Source organism: Macrobrachium rosenbergii, chromosome 15, assembly GCF_040412425.1.
Source record: "Macrobrachium rosenbergii isolate ZJJX-2024 chromosome 15, ASM4041242v1, whole genome shotgun sequence".
Classification (NCBI taxonomy): Eukaryota; Metazoa; Arthropoda; class Malacostraca; order Decapoda; family Palaemonidae; genus Macrobrachium; species Macrobrachium rosenbergii.
Window position 1 is genome coordinate 57,976,914 of NC_089755.1, and position 20,008 is coordinate 57,996,921.

General features: G+C 37.2%; 1 protein-coding gene across 3 annotated transcripts in view; it reads left to right on the plus strand.

Annotated features, from left to right (window-relative positions):
* The window catches only part of LOC136846802 (rab GTPase-binding effector protein 1-like), a 42,249-nt gene extending 23,074 nt beyond the window's left edge, over positions 1-19,175 (plus strand). For all 3 annotated transcript variants that reach the window (XM_067118055.1, XM_067118054.1, XM_067118056.1), the window contains 18 exons: positions 2,349-2,479; positions 3,005-3,208; positions 6,814-7,020; positions 7,491-7,634; positions 7,756-7,906; positions 8,129-8,259; positions 8,392-8,477; positions 9,325-9,515; positions 9,915-10,159; positions 10,803-10,952; positions 11,079-11,224; positions 12,592-12,685; positions 13,186-13,296; positions 13,560-13,627; positions 14,129-14,306; positions 15,245-15,397; positions 15,981-16,058; positions 16,677-19,175. In XM_067118055.1, coding sequence (XP_066974156.1) covers positions 2,349-2,479; positions 3,005-3,208; positions 6,814-7,020; positions 7,491-7,634; positions 7,756-7,906; positions 8,129-8,259; positions 8,392-8,477; positions 9,325-9,515; positions 9,915-10,159; positions 10,803-10,952; positions 11,079-11,224; positions 12,592-12,685; positions 13,186-13,296; positions 13,560-13,627; positions 14,129-14,306; positions 15,245-15,397; positions 15,981-16,058; positions 16,677-16,844 — 2,636 coding nt within the window. In that variant the 3' untranslated portion in view covers positions 16,845-19,175. The remainder of the gene's footprint in view (positions 1-2,348; positions 2,480-3,004; positions 3,209-6,813; positions 7,021-7,490; positions 7,635-7,755; positions 7,907-8,128; positions 8,260-8,391; positions 8,478-9,324; positions 9,516-9,914; positions 10,160-10,802; positions 10,953-11,078; positions 11,225-12,591; positions 12,686-13,185; positions 13,297-13,559; positions 13,628-14,128; positions 14,307-15,244; positions 15,398-15,980; positions 16,059-16,676) is intronic.
* Positions 19,176-20,008: the final 833 nt, after the last annotated feature.

Sequence of the window (20,008 nt, forward strand, 5' to 3'; positions counted from 1 at the left end):
TTATTTTAAGTGCGAGATTTAGAGTTGTTTTAAATGTGGGATACCGATTAAGATGTTTCAAATATTACATTGAAAGGCGTTTTTATAGTCGTTTCGAGAAAGGGCGTTTTCACCCGACCCCAGCGGCCGTGGGGAAACCAGCGTCAATCTTTTACCACCAACGCTAAAGTTTTCGTTATATTAGTTTGTTTTTCCTCTTAAATAACGACAATACAAACCAAATAACGCAAAGGACTGCCGAGAGAGAGAGAGAGTTGACGTACGGAGACCGGGCGACGGCGCAGCAATATAAATAAATAATGGTGGTCGCTAGTACAGAGTGGATATATTACCTTGGTGCTTCCAACGAGTGCAGCTGTGTCGGCATTGTAGGCGCCAAGTTGGCTGCAGAAGCAGCTTCCCCTTTTGCCAGACTGACTTCCGTTGAAGTTAACTTAACGAAGAAGTTATCACGCTGAAAATTAACGTCGCCGAATTCAGGGACGTCTGACGTCAGCGCATTTCTTGACTTTTAACTTAAGAGTGGTAAGTTACGTTGACCTTTCTGGCTATGCGTGTGTAAGCGCCCAAATACAGACGTCAATATTCTAAAATTGTCGCGTTTTGAAGTTTTTCTGTGACGTGAAAAAGTCGCCAGAAGTTTTGGCACTGCAGATGGGATGCAACGCAGCCGGAACTAGTCGCTGATGAACGGTGTAATTTGCATAAAATTGGGACGGTTGGTAAGCTTGGTGTCACTGGAGCGCAACATGTGTTTCCTGTCCGTATTCATCCATCAGCTGTGCTGTACACCTTCTTCCCCCCTCCCCTCTCTCTCTCTCTCTCTCTCTCTCTCTCTCTCTCTCTCTCTCTCTCTCTCTCTCTCGTTAAACGGCTTGCAAGAACACCTGCACGTGAATTGATAGTGATATTCTTGACGTGTGGCAGTTGGAAAATTTTGAGGCTGCACGTGTGTGTTAAGGATTGATGTAGCAGTCTCTCTCTCTCTCTCTCTCTCTCTCTCTCTCTCTCTCTCTCTCTCTGTTGAACAGACGAACTTAAGTATTCGTGGACAGGTAGTAACGTCTAAATATTGCTGGTGTGCATGTATAACATTTGCACAATCTCTCTCTCTCTCTCTCTCTCTCTCTCTCTCTCTCTCTCTCTCTCTCGTTAAGTAAATTGCAGAGTATTGTAATTGTACTGACACAATTGAAACAAGCATAGCAGATCTATAATTTGTTTATTTGTGCTTGATAAGTAACCAGATAGTGTTTGGTTGATTTATTGAATTATGTCAGAGTGGCTTGTTCGTTTGTGCTTGGCAAGTAACCAAAAAAAAAAACAGTGATTGATTGGATTATGTCAAGAGTGGCATAACAAGAGCGAAGTTGTGTGTTATGTGTTTAATTTTAGTGCTGTTAATATGAGTTGCAATTGTGCTACTTTAGCATAAGCAAAGATTCTGTATTTTGGATTGAATGAAAGCAATATGATTTATTAGTCTGATGTATTTATATGTTTTTATTTCCTCAGCTGTGGAAATTACTCTTTGGTTTGATAATTCCATTTGTTAGTGGAAATTTTTGAGCCTATTTTTCCTCATAACTTCTGTTTAGAAGGATCTGTATCTAACTTTATTTCCTAAGTTAACAAAGATTTTTGCAGACCAATTTGACAATATTTACCAGGTGATCCCCTTCCTCATGGGTGGTTTTGGCTGGGCTGGTTGTATGTGAGTCTACGCCCCTGGAAGTTCCTCATTGGATGGGTCGATATCGAACTCGGCTAGCACTCTCCTAGGCCCCTTGTTCGATTCTCCGGCCGGCCAGTGAAGAATTAGAGGAATTTATATCTGGTGATAGAAATTCATTTCTCTCCAGGCCCCGTTAGTTCTTTGGCGGGGTTGATCCTCCGCTGTTGGCCCAGCCATTCCGAAAGAATTAGAGGAATTTATTTCTGGTGATAGAAGTTCATTTCTTGGTATAATGTGTTTTGGATTCCACAGTAAGCTGTAGGTCCCGTTGCTAGGTAACCAATTGGTTCTTAGCCACGTAAAATAAGTCTAATCCTTCAGGCCAGCCCTAGGAGAGCTGTTCATCAGCTCAGTGGTCTGGTTAAGCTAAGGTATACTTAACTTTTACGCTCCTGGATTAGGCCTAAGTGTTGTGTGATTTGAATAGAATAAGGAGGTGACTCTTGCCCAACTTACAGACACCCCTACAGTTGATGAGCTAGAGTGGGTATCGATGAAATTGGTGCTCTATCACTTACTGTCCTTATTTCTTAGTTATCAATTCTTGGTGACATGGTTTCATATTTCTTAGTTATCAATTCTTAGTGACGTGGTTTTATGCCTTTTTCCGCAGAGGAAGTAGCAAATGCAGTGGGACAAACGGGAGGTCGTTATGAGCTGGAAATCAAGAGACTGAAGAAGTTAACAGAGAGACTCGAAGCGGAGAAGCAGCATTATCGTCGTCTATATGAGCGTCAGTTGGAAGTAAGTCTATCGTTATATTGAAACCTTTCTGTTATTATTAATATTATATTGATTATTAGTAGGTCTTTCTCCTCTTGATCGAGGACAGGATATGCTGTATATCAGATTCACAATAATATTTGATGGTGAATTATGTCAGTTTTATAAAAACGTTACAAAAGCTTTCGAACCCCATTCTAGGTTCGAAAGCCTTTGTAACGTTTTTATAAAATCAACATATTCACCAATGGATATTATTGTGGACCTGATATACATTATTATTATTATTATTATTATTATTATTATTATTATTATTATTATTATTATTATTATTATTATTATTCAGAAGATGAAACCTATTCATATGGAACAAGCCCACAGTGGCCATTGACTTGAAATTCAAGCTTCCAAAGAATATGGTGTTTTTTAGGCTAAAATATTGTTCATGATTTTCTAGTATCATGAGCTAAAGATCAGTCATTTTTCTAGTATCATGTGAATTAAATATCAATAGAATTCATTGCTAACAAGATCATCTGTTTGCAGGATTCCGACAATCGTACAAAGGGTGACAGCTTGTTGAGTCCCGGGGTTCTGTCGGCCGTAACCAAGTCCCTAGCCAAGAGAGTACCGAGCCTCAGTCCATCGGCGCTCAGCACTCCAGAAAAGACAAGTGGCAACACTTCGTCTACACCAGCAGCTGCTGGGTCTGGAATTGATGCTGAAAACTTGGAAGACAGTATGAAAAGGGTGAGGAACTGTGTTTAGATTTGTAGGGAACTTGAGAGTACGAAGAGATGAACTTGATTTTGGTGGGTCTTCTCGAACAATCAAACTAGGAATGTTTTGTTACCTTCTTGGAGGGTGAGAAAATGATTTAAGCACCAGGGTGTATTTATGTCATTGAAAGAGACAAATTATATCATTTGAACCATGGGAAAATCAAATCATACATAAATTAAAATCAAATATAACGATCTGGAGGTTACTTGTCACAAAGGTATATATTTAGTTTAATAATCACACAAAAAAAAGGATTTTAATAACACTGTATATACTGCATTTCTTAAATAACCAGTCCATAAATAAATGCTTATTTATGGGTAAGTGGAGAGGATAAACATTACCAATACTGAATACTGAGAAGTAGTGTCAGATTAAATTGTACATTAACTCGTGCACAGTAAATCTCAAACTATTTCTGTCATCAGTACCACAGATTTTGATCTGTTTTTGTATATACAGTAAACCCCCCGTATTCACGTTCTCGTGATTCGCGGACTCACGCATTCGCGGGTTTCTCTGTGTAACATATCTAGCCATTATTCGCCCATTCGCGGTATTTTTCGCTGAGAAATGTTCACTAGTTACTGTATTTTCATATAATTTTCATGAATAAATGCACTTTTTGTGATAAAACTATTAAAATACTTAGGTATATGCATTTCATTTTTACAGGGTTTTTCTGTGTTTAAACTATCAAAATGGGCAGTTCTAAGTGATTTTAGAGGGGTTTTAAGTAATTCGCGGATTTTGGCTATTTGCGGGGGGGGGGTGTGGGACGCATCCCCCGCGAATACGGGCGGTTCACTGTAAACAAATTCTCTTTGGTAAGCATCTTTGTTATGCAGTCATTTTGTTCACTGATCTCAGGTCCTGTCATTTTGTTACGATCATCCACTTTTTGAAGGTATGTAGAAGATTCTCGATCTGGATAGTCCCATAAACGTTTTAAAAAAAAATTTGATATTTAGACTCAGTACTTAATGCAAGTAACAAAGGATAATGAAGTGTTAAAGAAGTAGGATAACCAATTAGGATTAGACTAAAGGGAAAGGATGAAAAGTAAAAGGGCAGAAAGCAATGCAATTGGATTATATGAAGGGATGTTGCAAAAACCCTTTTGTAACCACCAACAAAACATCACACCACTTTATGAGGCCAGCAGGGTGAAGAATATGAATAACAGACGTGGAAAGTAACAACTTATCAACTTGTGAGAAAGTCCAATTATGAAAACACTGCGAATGTATTGTATTACAGGTGTTCGTGATGTGAAAAATTCAAGTTTGTCATCAAGAATTGACTAGATATATCCTGTTGATTTTTTAAATGGTTTTTCTTGCATTATATGTTAGACACTTTATAGGTCATTCATTGTTTATGAGCTCCCCAAGTTTTCTGGTTCTATTGCTTAATGCGTTTTGCCAGGTGCCGTGAGTAGTTGATGATGGGATATATCTCATGATAATCTGGATAAATGGTTTCTTTCACATAAGTAAAGTTATATTCTAAGTTGGAACCCTGATGTTGATTTGTGTCGCCAAAGTTGCAGATAGACAAAACACCAAACCCACTCTGGGTATTTTCTTTCATATATTTTCACTTTACTTCCTAAATTTGAGTGACCCTCACAGGTGGACATAATCAAGTGTTTATGTTAATATTATTAAGTAGTTTAACCAGAGCTAATTCAGTTTGCTCTCACAGTTATTGACTTTGTACAATATGAAAAGGTATATAATCATCTAGGGGATTTAGTTGTATATATTCAGAATTAATGCACTTATGTAATATGTAATTTTTATGTCTAAAAACATTCTGTCAGTCTACCAGAATTGTCGATACATTTCTTATAGCATGCATCCCACTACTTTTCACGCGGGGGTTAAAATTAAAAACTGGCTAAGGTTTTGAAAGTAGCTTTCGTTGTCCTGCAGTTTTCACTTAAAAGCTAAAGAAAAAAAGACACTAGACTGCATGCCAGGGATGAGAACCTGCTCACGGTCGCCCCAGATTCAACTTGACTTGCTGTGCATCCCTGTCGAGATTATTCCTCTTTTCGTAATCCCTAAACATGACCCCCTCCTTTCTCATGTACTGACCATTCTTCATTGATGAGAAACTTCAGAAAGACTTCTACCAAGCTATGAAAAGGGTGGGTGATGTTCTTCTCCTAATTTTTCTTTTTACATAGTTTCTCCTCATTTTCTTAGAAGGTTTTTTTCAATAACGCCTCTGGTTGATCCCGTGATCTTTGGACTTGCTTCTAAAAGTACCTGTGCCTCTTTTTTAGTTTGCCGGATGGGATTTGTTCTCCCGATAGGGGTACTGATGATGTGACTTTTGTGAAACTGCCCTTCTTTGCTTGAAATAAAATCCCTATACTTTACTTTTCTTGATTCGTTACCTTCTGGTAAAGAACTTGGCTGGTGTTATGGCTTGTAGTACGTTTGAAATGTTGATGTTGCATCACTAGGTGTCTCCTTATCCCAGAGCATGCCAAGCTTTTGCAGTAGAGAACCTTTTGGGTGTTGATATATCAGCATAGTTTTTGCATTGTCATACCTTATCGCATTATAGGACTCGTATGATGTCTTAGAAAGTTTGGTAGAAAACTACAGAACGTTTCTAACTCTGCATTTTGCCGTTTTGGGTTTGCCATGTCGTAGAATACGAGAGAACGTGTCTGAACCGTTTGTGTGTCCGATGTCTTGGGAAGGCAAGCCAGCCCTGGAGATGCCATGTACTCTGAAGCATGCTTTATGGACACGATAAAAAGATGGTAGTGGCAGAAATAATTTTAGGTTCAAGGGTAAATAATGGAGCGTGCTGTCGTTACCAGATATGATTTGGATGTTTATTTACATACCAAGTTGAGACATTGAATTAAGATACAGCTTTGACTGTATATGTATTGATTACTGTATGGAATTTGGTTAACTCTTGTTAAGTTAGCTTTTGCATCCTTTTTTTATTGCATCTTTAAACAAAGAATAATAACCTCCTTAAAACAAATACACCCAGTGACATGTATTTGAATAAAATGCTTTCGTTTTCATTAAAATGGTCTGTAATTTATTAATTAGCTTATTTCAGTCATCTAGCCTCAAGCTTCCATGATCCTTTATGGCCATATTAATCTAAGACAGGATTTCATTTTGAGTTTTAAACATCTGCAAAGAGTCTTACTGTTGCTTGTTTTGCAATTTCAGTTGAAAGTAAAAAATTAGCTTGCTTTGAAAGGCAGATTGCTTTCATAACAGGGTATTGAAAGAAAGCTCAGAGGCTCTCAGAAATGTCCTAAGGTTTGTCCTACATTTAGAGGCTGTTACGAGACTTTGAAACCTGAAATTGAATGTGTTTTTGTTTGTGTCAGTGCCATTGTCATTATTATTAAAAGGGAAATCATCTGGGTTCAGCAGTTATTGATAGCAGTCATGAGAAGCAAACACAAATGTAAAATGGAATGTGGAAGAATTAACAGTGACTTCTTGTCCGGCTGTTTGCGTTTCTTATTTTTTGTCTTTGGTGGACGATACCAACTCACATCACGACTTCCTTGTATCTCCCAGGCCCAAGAGGATGCTGCTCTCTTGCGGTCCTTGGTGGAGCCACTGGAGGAGGAGATTAATGCCCTGAAGGAGAAGATTCGTGCCCAGGATGCCCAGCTCAGGGCCCACGAGGCGCAGCAAGCAGCCGCTCTGCATACAGCTGATGTCGTTGCGCCTCTTCTGCAGGGCACCGACACAGCTCAGGTTGTGCAGCAGCTTGATGAAAAGGTAGGTGTTTGATGGCTTTTTAGTTTTAGCATTTGCTCACTGAATGAAATTTTCTGGCATCATGACACTTAAGGAGAAACATGTCTGCGTTGTATACATGTACTTAGCCTAACATTGAGGAACTTCATTATAACCCCTGTCTGGGGGTAGTGCCATCAGTGCACCTCATGTGGTGCAATGTAGGCATTACTGAAGGGTCCCTGCAGTGTCCCTTAAGCCCCTAGCAGCAACCTCTTTCATTCCTTTGACTGTACCTCCGTTCACATTGTCTTTCTTCCATCTGACTTTCCAACCTCTGACAATTGTTTCCATAGTGCAACTGTGAGGTTTTCCTCCAGTTACACCTTTCAAACCTTCTTACTGTCAATTTCCCTTTCAGCGCTGAATGGCGTCATAGGTCCAGTGCTTGGCCATTGGCATAAATTCTATATTCTATTCTGTTCTTCATTAATGTAACATGCTTCTCGTAGCTGAAAGGAGTGAGCAGCACTCTGGAGGCTGAAAAAGCATCGCGAGCCGACCTGGAGCTTTACACTGCCATCCTTAACACGCAGAAGACGGCTCTCACCGATGAAGTTGACAGGTTAAGGACCCAGCTTGGAGAACTTAGGCAGGTCAGTGAGATAAACATCCAGTTTCAATGTGGTTTTTGTTGGTATTTGGCTATTTTACAATTTAACAAGCAAAAGTGCCCTAGAAATTACAGGGATCTCTTCCCCTAAAATTCCTTTGCAGTCGTACGAAACGGAAAGAAGGCAGCACAGAGATTTGAAGCACACATGGCAGCGTGCGAACGACCAGTTCTTAGAGGCTCAGCGCCTCCATCTGGCAGACATGAGAAGACTGCAGTCTGTTCTTACATTTGAACAGCAAAAGAAACTAGAGGGTAATTAGGGCATGTTTTTGTTTTAAGTTGTTGTTGAATCATTTGTGTATAAGGTTCTAGTTTGCTGTTTTGATTAATACTGCATTGTGGTTATTTGCTGATTAATATTTTTTTTAGTTGTGTTTGTGACTTCTTGATTTTATTTATATTATTTAGATAGTTACACAATGGATATGTTAACATATCTCCTGTACATAATGTTAAAATATCAATCTCTCTCAGAATTGCAGCGAAGCGAAGATGCTGGCGGTGTCTCCGAAATCAAACCGGAGGTAAAGCCATCGTCCCCACATCTGTCCACCCACTCTCCGGCTTCCGTAAAACGTACTTCCTCCCCCCTGCTCGAAGTGGAGGTATGTCATGACAGATTTTAGCCCCTGGTTTTCCAAGACACGGTATTGATGATTTTGTAACACTTGTAGTTTGTGAGAGAATAGTTTGACATTATTTGACATCTGCACATATCTGTCATTGTTATATTACAGGCAGAAGATGACCGTGCATCCGTTCTCCTTGATTTAGAGGAAGAGTCCATTCCACCAACGTCCACCACACCCCATCTTAGCATCGAGTAAGTTTGTTTGAATCCGTCAAGAAGTTTTAGAAGCATGCTGATTTAAGGACAACTCCATTAATCTTTCGGCTTCTTCTTATCATTTATTTTTCAGCATTATTAAGCCAACAAAGTTGTCTTAATTTTTTGACTTCTTCACTCTCCTGAGTATGCTCACTCATGTAAACATTGAGTCCAAACAGGAAATCTATTAAGAAGCAGTAACCTCTTTAGGTGGGATTTGAACTCAATGCATTTTCGGTTAACTTGAGGTAGCCATAAACCACTACACCACAAAATAGGATAGGTGTGCTGTATGCTAGTTTTATATAAACATAAATCTGCCAAATTTAGGTAAATTTTATCAAAGCTGAAATAAGCCCATCCTTGATATTGGACATTATGTATTTGAGATTACTGCCCATGGGTTTAGATGTGTATTATTACTGTTATTGTTTTGATGATGCAAAATGTATACAGTGCAATTTTTTCAATATTCTTTGGTTATGTCGTATTCCTTTTCATTTTCCTTCAAGGGGTGTATTCTATAGTGTCTTGCATGGGACATGTATGCAGTACTAAAAGTTCTTTGTAGCATTCTTTTGACCCCAAAGTGATTTACTTTTTGCCTCTAACTTTGACCTGTCCCCTTTAGACCTTTCTTACTTTGCCGTCCATCATCTTTAGCATTGCCTTGCCACAATTCGCATCTTCTACTGAAGAGAAAATCCTTTAGATAAGCTTTCTGTTTCTTGAAAAGTGACTCTTTTAACTTTGTGAAATGACTTAACGATACTTTTTCATCCCTTTTCATTTTGTAGTTAAATGACTCTGTAATACTTCATAATCCCTCTTCATTTTACAGTGAACGTCCAGGTAGTCAGCAGAGCGATGACCAGAGCAGCGAAGCAGAGCCCCCCAACGACCAGGTCGACTCCACAGATGGAGGCCCTGGCGGGGCAACAGACAGCTTGGCCCCCAATACCTCCTTGGCAGAAAGATTCAGTCCTGACAAAATGCCACAATTAACAAGAGACCAACAAAAGGCTTTGGCAGGTAAAGGTCGTTCGTATGTTTACATTCCCGGTAGGGGGCTAGTGCTGTTAGTGCACCTCATGCGTGGTGCACAGTAGGCATTACTTGAGGTTCTTTGCAGCGTCCCTTCCCAACCCCTTTCATTCCTTTTTCCTGTACCTCCATTCATATTTTTTCTCCCATGTTACTTTCCTCAACCTTCCTCTTAAAATTGTTTCGTGGTGCAACCGCAAAAGGTTTTCCTCCTGTTATACCTTTGCAACCTTTTACTCTCAATTCTCCTTTCAGCGCTGAATGACCTCATTATAAGTCCTAGTGCTCGGTCTTCACATTGATTCTTTCCATTTGTTCCCTCAAAAATACAAACTAAATGTCGACTTAAACTAGTTATACTCTTTCTGATATGGTTGTCTCTTTCAGACATGACTCCTGATTCCGAAGGCGTTGCCCAGAGCGAACAGGTAGTGTCTCCCGAGGACGACGATTACATAGTGGTCGACTTCTCTGGTGGGTCTGGGGCAGGAATGATTTCCGGAGGTGGTGGGGGAAGGCGTGTCGTGAGCGAGACTGAGTGGAACCTGCTTAATGAGGAGATCCGAAAGGCCAGGCTACGAATGGGACGATCTTGTCAGCTTTGCACTAATTATCAGACGATGTTGCAGAAGGTCAGTAGTGTGTTGTAAGGAAAGCAGTTTGCTTGATGAGCATACTTGTATTTAATTCATATTTAAAACTTCATGTCTCAAGACAATTAGTAATAAGATTGAAATAAACATACAGTATAGGGGCAAAAATCCTCTATATTTTTACTTGGTAGAAATGTAAAACTGATCTTAAGCATCATTAAGCATACTTGTGATGAATTCTTTATTAAAACTTTATGCCTCCAAAAAATAAGTAATGAGATTGAATAATACATGCAGCATTAAGGAAAATACAGTTGAATAATACATGCAGTATTAAGGAAAATACAGGACTGAAATATACAGTATTAGGGGCAAATATTGAAATGTCCATACAGTATTAGGGGCAAATATTGAAATATATATACAGTACACTTTAGGGGAAATATTGATTATACATACAGTATTAAGGGAAAATATGGAAATATACCATAAGTATTAGGGGCAAATACTGAAATATACATACAGTATTAGGGGCTACTATTCCTCTACTTTTAATAGGCAAAAATTAAAAACTAATCTTAAGCATCATTTACTTTGTGCAGCGGGATTGAGGTATTTGAGAATAGATATTGGTAGGAAATAGATTGATGGATGTATGTTATCAGGTGTTCATTTCCCACAGGCTCAGAGCGACCATCGTGAAACGGAGAAGGAGAGGATGAAGTTAGAAAAAGCTCTTCAGCGCTACAAAGACGACCTCGAGCGCGAAGCACGCTACAGGCACGTCATGGAGGAGAAATGGCAGAATATGGCCCAAGAATATGAAAAGAAGGTGCAGTTAATAAATTACAAAAATCTATGAATCTGAGATATTGAATTAATTGAATGTTGGCTGAAATATTTTTACAGATGTCACAGGGGCTAACAAGGCGACTGTAATTTTAATTCTTTATCATAGGTAGCAGGCGTTGCAAGCATTGTGGAGGGTGCTACTAGTAAGCATAATGAGGTTGTTGCCAGATTCAGAGCAACGGTCACCAACCTTCACGACCAGCTCAGAGCGTTGACCGAGAGAAGAGACGCAGCACAGCAAGAGTTGACCAGGTCTGTTCAGGTTTTGATCGTGTGCGCAGTATTTTACTCAAAGCTTGAATTATTATTATTATTCAGATGATGGAACAATCCCACAGGGCCCATTGACTTGAAATTCAAGCTGTCCAAAGAATATTATGGTGTTCATTCATTACGAAGCAACAGAAGGTAATGGGAAATACAGAGAGGAGATAAGTTTTTAGGAAAACATAAATTAGTAAATTGATTAATAAATAAACAAAAATGTAAGTAAATTATTAAAATACAAAGAGATTTGTATTGGAGTAGTATTGCTCTCTGACAATGTTACATCCTGGATGAGAGTAATTTCCTTTCCATTTTTCATTTTATAGAATTATTTACCATCTGTGGAAATGCTGACTTGTGATTATTTTTGGAAGCAGAATATCTCTCCCCTGAATTATGACATTAGTTTCTTAGTCATTTAAATTTATTTGTATTGCATTGTATATGATTCCGAAGTAAATTTGAGTCAGATTCCAATACATGGATAGTGAAGATCAATAAAAAGAAATTTTCGTTTGTCCAGAAAAGGCAACTTATTCTTGCACTGTACAGTAAGTGTACAGTAACTGTCTTGAAAAACTGCTATATATGAACTAATATTTTTGATGTGAGTTACAATATACTTATCACATTTGTACACGCATGAGAGACATAAGGATGGTAAAGAGAATTTCATCCTTTCTGTGTGGGATGGATGCAAGTTTTTACTTTATATATTTAAGCAGCCACTGAAATACATAATTGAAAAGCTTAGACAGAAAATTGTGTTTATGAATAAAGTAGTATTGTTAGATTTCAGTTTTACATGTGTGCATTGTGTAAGGTTGTTCATTGTATATCATTATGCAAGAGCAAATTTAATATGGATGAAACCATTATGAACAGTGGAATTATCTGCTATATATACTGTATATATAATTGTCATACAGTGAACTTATTTAATGTATATATTAACAGTTACTTAGTAGCATTAAACCTCTGAGATTTTGGCAGATTCCAAAATTCTTCAGTGGAAAATTACACCCTTAACTGTTGTGGGCACTTAAATGTTTTTCTTGTATTGCAATTTATAAATCTATTTTTAATGATACAAAGCTTTCCTTTGGTGTCATTTTAAATCAGAATGCCTTCTATTTATTGTAGTATGTTCAGAATTAAAAAAAAAAGAAAAGAAAAGTCAAAATTGCACTTTAGTCAGCTGCAAAGTTCTACGGACAGTGTCATTTGACGTTTGAAATTCCGACAGCTGGAAATAAGATATCATCAGAATCTCAAAGGGTTAAATAATGAATTATTGCTGTCGGTGTACATAATTACTTTAGAACTTACTAATTTAGTCAACTTCTATCCAGGTTGCAGAAGGAGAATGATGATTTAGTTGGCAAGCACAGCCAACATTCACAACAACTCCAGAATGAGATTATTAATTTACCAGATAATATGGAGGTTGGTTCCAAGTGTTTTAGCAGAATCTTGAAGAATATTAAGTAATTGAATTCCACATTTACTGTACTTATTTGTCCTCAAGTTCCAAATATCATTTGAAGTTGTTTCAGTTTAAAGAACATGAAGGAATTCAGTTTAAAATTAAGTCATTTTGGTTGATACCATAAGTTTAGTTCTGATTTGTAATAGATAAGGGCTCTTGTTTTAATTCTGTGCCCTTACAACCTGTAGGGCATTACTTAAGGTTCTTTGCAGCATCCCTTCAGCTCCTAAATGCAACCCCTTTCATTCCTTTTTCTGTACCTCTGTTCATATTGTCTTTCTTTCATCTTGCTTTCCACCCTCTCCTAATAATTGGTTCATAGTGCAACTGCAAGATTTTCCTCCTGTTGCACCTTTCAAACCTTTCTACTATCCATTTCAGCACTGAATAAACTCATCATAGGTCGCAGCATTTGGCCTTGGGCCAAAATTCTATATTCCATTCCATCTCCCTACAGGACATGCACCTCTTACTTCTTCGGTATCGAGAAGACATTATTGCAGCTAAAGTTTCAAAAGAGCATCAAGAAGAAACTCTGAAATCTCAAATTCTTTTCTTGAAGGATCAGGTAAATTTTCCCTTTAATTTCATCATATGTTATAGTGCTCTTTTATGTGCCATGTAGTTTTGTTTTAGTGATCATTTTTGTGTATCACAAAAATTAATGAAGGCTTGATTTAGTAAAGAAAGGCAATTTATGCCATACATTTTCCACTGATGGCCTTTGAATTGCTACGCAGTATAAATGCTCCTTTACGAAATTTATAACGTATACTCACTGTTCACCAACCAGTAAGTATCCCTGTCCTTAAGATTTTTTCTATTTTTCAGGTTTTAGCTGAGCAGCATGAGAAGAATACTATGGAGGATAGATTGTCAACTGAAATAGATCAGCTTAGGTGAATAATATTTTGTTTTGAATTTTATATAATTTTTGAAGTACTATGTCAGTGCAATGTAGAGTTGTACACAGTGATACTGAATCTTCAGAGTGTGTGCTACTTTTTGTGGTCTGGTAAATGACACTCAACTTGACAGGCACTTCTAAGCTAACCTGTACTTTACACACAAAATTCAGTTCAAGAGATCTATCTAAAAATGTATCCCATTTAAAATGGTAGCATAGCAAACTCTAACCATAACAATGTAGCTGATAAATACTGTACAGAAGTCTGCCAATTTGAGGTCCATTAAATTGAGGCATTACTTCTAAAATGTTTGCTGTTATTTTTCAAATATTTTGTTATTTTGGAATGCAGTGCAAATGCATAGTTGAATTTTCAAAGAAGAATATCCTCAGATTCACAAGCTATTCCACTGTTCATGCCATACTGATGTATGTATTTTTGCATTGCCTTATTTTCATCAGATATTGACACAATTAATGTTGATGTCCACAGGGAGAAAGTTGCCACGCTCGAAAGCGTGGAGAGTCAGATGAAAATTGAACGGCGCAACCGTCTGGAAACCGACACCCAACTGAGGGAGTTGGAAAACAGACAGTCTGAAGCACAACTCAAGAGCCAGCAGATTATCTCTGCTCTGAAGACTCAAGTGGCAGAACAAACGCAAGCCAGGGTAAGTGGGAATTACGACAGTTATACAGCATTGGGTGTGTTGTACTAATTTGTTTCCTAGAAACCTAAGCATTGAAGACACAAGCAAGTGAAAAATAAATGTGGTTGAAGATATATTCATTTCTGAGTATTATGAAGTGTCACTTGGGATTTTAAACTAAGGTGTCTTTATGTAGGAGTTTTGTTCATTATACTTGCTTATTGAAGACTATCTGTCTATTACTGCAGAACGAATGACTAAAGAACATTGAGATACTCTTGAGTTTGCTTTCTTGATTAACGTCGCATATTTGTATACTTATTCAAACATGGTATTCATAAACCTTGAACTTTTTCCATTTGGTTGGGTCATGTCATTTTAAGAAATGAGATTTTAAAGGATCCTTTGCAGTGAATACATAAAATGACCCCTGAGAGGGTTCATACACTGCAGATGGTAGTGTAACTACAACCACTATCTTGTCATGTACCGAAAGGATTAGTGAAAAATTTGCATTAGATTAATAGTCTTGTAAATAAAATGTTTTGCAGGATGATAGTGCTGTATTTCCTGAGATTAGAAGTGTCTGTTAGACAGTATATAAGATTTACAAACCTGTCAAATGACTTTCTATTATTTTTTTTCATTGTAGATATTGGAATAATTCTGCTTGTGTCAGTGATGTTTGACAGAAGACATTTTGATGTCATATATATTATAAAATTAGTAAACAATATATAGTTTATGATGATAGCTTGAATGAATTATGGTTACTCACAGAAGTTATTATCAACCAGAGCTGTTTATTTGCAGAAGGCAATGCTAATTGTCCCCCAAAAATAGCTGTTTATTATAAGATTTACACAAAGAAGTATAAGAGGCTTATGCAATACCTATGATTTATAGTACTTTCTCATTTATTAGAACTGTGACTTAAAGACCCTTCCATATACATTCAGGCTCGTCTGGAAGCAGAGGTAGTTGAACTGCGAGGTCGAGTCTCAACATTGCAACATGATCTTGACACTTCAGAAGCTGTGCAGCGAGACTTTGTCAGGCTATCCCAGTCTTTGCAAGTTCAACTCGAAAAAATACGACAGTCAGATAAAGAGGTGAGTGCGTTTTCTCTACTGTTACACTCTTCCCTCATTTAGCATTGTTATTATGATTATTTCCCAAGACATTAAACATATTGAGCTTAGTTAATTGTTTGAATGTAGCGAATAAAGGTTTTGCCTAAGTTAGTCTGTTTAGCAGTCGCAGATCTTTTGAAGTTTATTGACCACGTAAGCATCACTTTTTATCCACTTATGTTTCTCAATGACTGGGCTTGGATATAGAGAGGCAACTGTTATTTCTCTAAAAAATATTCACAGTAGTTTAGCAATAGAATAAAATATTGTGTAGCCTTCTCATGTCTCAAATTCATGTGCTTGGGTAGCATATCTACCTGAGTTAGTCTTTAAGAGTACTTGTTGCTCCCCAGGTGAGTTAGATACAAGACCAAGACAAGTTTTGACACCATAGAGAAGAAAGGAAAGTTGGCTAGAGACTAGCTCGGTGAAATAGGGTCCCCTTTGATTTCACTTATGCATAATAGTACAGAACTTTATAAAGTTGTAGAAACTTATAATTTCCGGTAGGTAACCCCTGTACATTTGAACCTTAATTTAGATTTCATTGCATTTCATTTAGGTCCGATGGCAGCACGAAGAAGATCAGGACGAGTGTAATAGCTGTAGGCAGAGATTCTCTGCTATGGGGAGAAGAAAGGTAAGTTATCTTATATTATCGGTTTCATTGGTAATGCAGCCCTAATCTAGGAGTTTTTAAGTGTTGTACCAGGCTTCCTAAATTCAAAAGTTAAGGAATGTGGACAAATACCAAGCAGTGGTTTGAATGTTATGTTAATTTGTAATTGCTTTAAGGATATACACTGTACTGTAAATGATTTTGTAGATAGGTTTCTCATTTTGTTATTTCATTTTAATTTTTTCGTAGCTATCTTACCAGAAATTGCTTTAAGTATTTTATGGCTGAGTTTTCCAAAGGAATTAAAATGTCACTAAATATGTTAGGTAATCATCCCTGTATAGAGTCTAGATTTCCTATAATTTTTTATAGTCAGATGAATATTTGGTTTAAGCCTTCCAAAGGAATTAAAAATATCACTAAATAAGTTAGGTAATCATTCCCATATAGTCTAGATTTCCTGTCTTTTCAGGTAGTCAGGTAAATGTTTTTGAAATGAGCCTAACCTCTCCATTATTAGCCTTTACTTCCATGCCAGTGGTAGTTAAAGCTATATAATGGAGAGATAAGTATTTAAAAAATAAATCTTAAGTGGTTATATTTTTCATACTTTTCATTACCTTGGTCTCTTCACTTCAGCATCACTGCCGACACTGCGGAAAAATATTCTGCAACGAGTGCGTCAGCAAGACCGTGCCGAGCGGTCCGAATCGACGCATGTCAAGAGTCTGTGACGTCTGTCACACTTTACTAGTACAAGATGCTACTCCCTACTTCAGTTCTGAGCCTCCACATTCACCCGACTAACTTAAGTCCCTGCGAGAAAAAAGTTGAAGTAGATTTTTAAACTCCAGAATTTTATTGGTATCTGTTTTTATTTATTTGTTTTTAGGTGATTTTACCATCGGATCAATCTCGTCCCCCTGAGCGTGTGTGAATACGCTGGGACGTACGTTTCAGCACTTTTCCACCTTGCATTTTCCATCCAGTCCATGGAATTTACAAGAGTGTGGTGTGGTTGGTTTCTTTGCAATAAAATTAGGTTTTTAACCATATGATATGAGATAAATTCTGCCCATTGCTTGTTACTGAAAAGTCATACCTCTCTGTCGAGTCTTCACCAAAATGTAGTGGTCGACAAAATGAATTTTCATAGGAACACTGTTCGTGTATCGAGAAATTTGTTTTAGAGTGGCATGCGTAAATCTAGTGCTGTTGCGCGCGGGGTATTGTTAGGGATATACAATGTAAACCTTTTAATTTATATTTATGGTAAAACAGAAGTGGTACCATTACTGTGACTAAAACTAAAAAATTTTTCATTTAACAGATCTGTTGTTGTACAGTGTAGTCTCTTAAGTTGGCATATTGCATCGTTGCTTTTGTTTTCTCTAGGCTAGTCGACCACCTCCGTGTACAAAGTGTACATTTCCGTAGGTAAGAGAGTTTTGGAGTCAGACCTGTTCTTGTAGTTATAATTTGTAACCCCCTTTTAAAAACCTCACTAGCCTATATGAAAATAGAACTTCTTTTATTCACATGTTTTATGCATTGTCGTTTATGCTTACAAATAGGGGTCCCGGTTTTGAAAATGGTACACCGCAAGGACGGCTATTTGTAAGCCTGTCTGAACATATTGCTGTCATGCAATCTTGGAAATTTTATAATGTATGCATCTTGTGTGCTTTGCCAATATTGTATTTAATAACTGCTTGGAGATTATAGTGGATTACCAACATTTGAAAGTCTGAACGATGTTGCTAATCCAGCTATAATGACCGTAGAAACATATGAGGAAAAGTAGCAATGAGTCTGAAGCTTTTTTGACAAATCTATTCGGGGTTTGCCAGTCCTCAGTTGAAGGAACAAGCAGAATTGTTTTTAGATGGAGTTGGGATAAGAGGCAAGAGCATGTTTTTAAAAAGGATCACTCAGTGTTGGGGTTTTGTCACACCTCGGTACTGTATAAGGAGAGGTTTTAAAGTGGTTTTTTGATAACTTGGTAATTTTAGGGTGTTGAGAAACGATTGCTTAGTGCTGGGATTAGCCATGTCTCAGCACTTTGTAAGGAGCAGCAATCAGAAAAGGTTTTTAGGTATTGTCTGGCAATTTGAGAAAGGAGAAGATTGTCTAGAGAGGATCACTCAGTATTGGTTAGAATTGTATTTTAGACTGGAATTGTATTCTAGACTGAAAATGCTTCATGTGCCAAAGGAGACAGTAGTAGCGAACTCTTTTCTTAGTGGAATGGTGGAAGAAGTGTTGCGAGTCGAAAGGCGAACGATGCATGGAAAAATTGGTTTTTATCCTTGGGTTACTGTTGACGGAAATAAAAGTACTCGGTGAGAGTCCATTCAGAGTTTATGTATAACGTATAAATTTACGCCGTGTTTTAAAGTAAGGGTGACTGTGGTTGCCGTGGCTGGCATTGTACATTTACCGAATATCGTCTTGTTTTCTTTATTGTGCACCTTTTCCCTTTCACATCTTGTAGATCAAATAATATAATTGATATTATAATCTTTTAAATTTGTTATGTACTGTGATGTATATAAATTGAATGGTCTTCATTTAAAGTCTTAGTAACAGACTCAGGTGTTTTATGCAAAAATGAAAAGTTGCGTGACAAGAACATAACGAATGTACATAATTACACATATACAGACACACACACATAGTTATACATACACCATGCTAGTAGCTTTTATGAGTGAAGGGTCATTATACGAGTCTGTTAAGTATTTATATGCACCAGGGAAAATCATTCCAGATATTATTTGTAGAAGTGTGATCGGCGAGAGAGAGTGAGAGAGGCATACCAACCATATATTTGATACTATAATAAATTGGTTCCTAGATTTGTACAGTTACTGTTCGGTTTTTTTAGTCCCTTTCATTTTGACTGTGCTGCTTCTGAATTGGATTTAATTTAGGAGTCTCATTATCATTTTAGTTTGTCTATGGTCATTCCTTTTTTTTCCTCTCTTTTCTAATTTTGAATTACTTTTGAGTCAAGTTAGAAAACTTTCATACCATAGGATTTCATTGGAGCCATGAAGCCATTTCATTGATTAAAAATTTTGTTTCATAATCCTTGTTTTATCTCATGTTTTAATCCAATAAAAACAATATTGTTGATGCTTTGTTGTTGTTCTTCTGAATTCCTCCTACTTCATTTGAGCAGTGTCTTGGAGATGCTGAAATTGGATCCAAGTTAAGAATGCATTTACGTCAAATCTGTATTTACTCTGAAGGGGATTTCAATCTCATTTTTTACTTATTTTCTTCATGAGTGGGAATTAACATATGATTATCCTCGTTAATTTGTCGAAGGGAGAACTCTTTAACCCCTCCATTTGAAAAATCCTACTCTCCACCCTCTCCTAACAATTGATTCATAGTGCAACTGCGAGGTTTTCTTCATGTTACACCTTTCAAACCTTTTACTGTCAATTTCAATTTCAGCGCCCCGGCGATTCAGTTCAGTTCAGTTCCATTTGAAAAATGATTTTATTTCCAAATCTAAGTAAATGATAAATCCATATATGTTCATAGGAAGGTACTTGATGGCAAGTTACAAAGTATATAACCAACAATAATGTCAGTCCTAAAATAACTTGAATAGCAACAAAGGAACTGACTAATATTTATTAAAAGCCCAAGTGTTCTCATCAAAATTAAACTTGGATAATAGAATTTCCTGGACTGTGTTCAAATTTATGTAATTTCTTAGGCAACCTGCCTGACAGTCCTGCATTCTCTTTCTTCCTTCTTACCTTCCACCCTTTCCTAACAATTGTCTTGTTATTTTCAGTGCTGAATGGCCCCATAAGCCCAACGCTTGGCCTGTAGCCCAAATTTTATATTTAAATTCCAATTCCATTAATAGATTAATTTTAATAAAAATATCGAACAATGAACCCATATTAATAGAAGTTGCATCAAATAACATAACCTTATCATCCAACAAT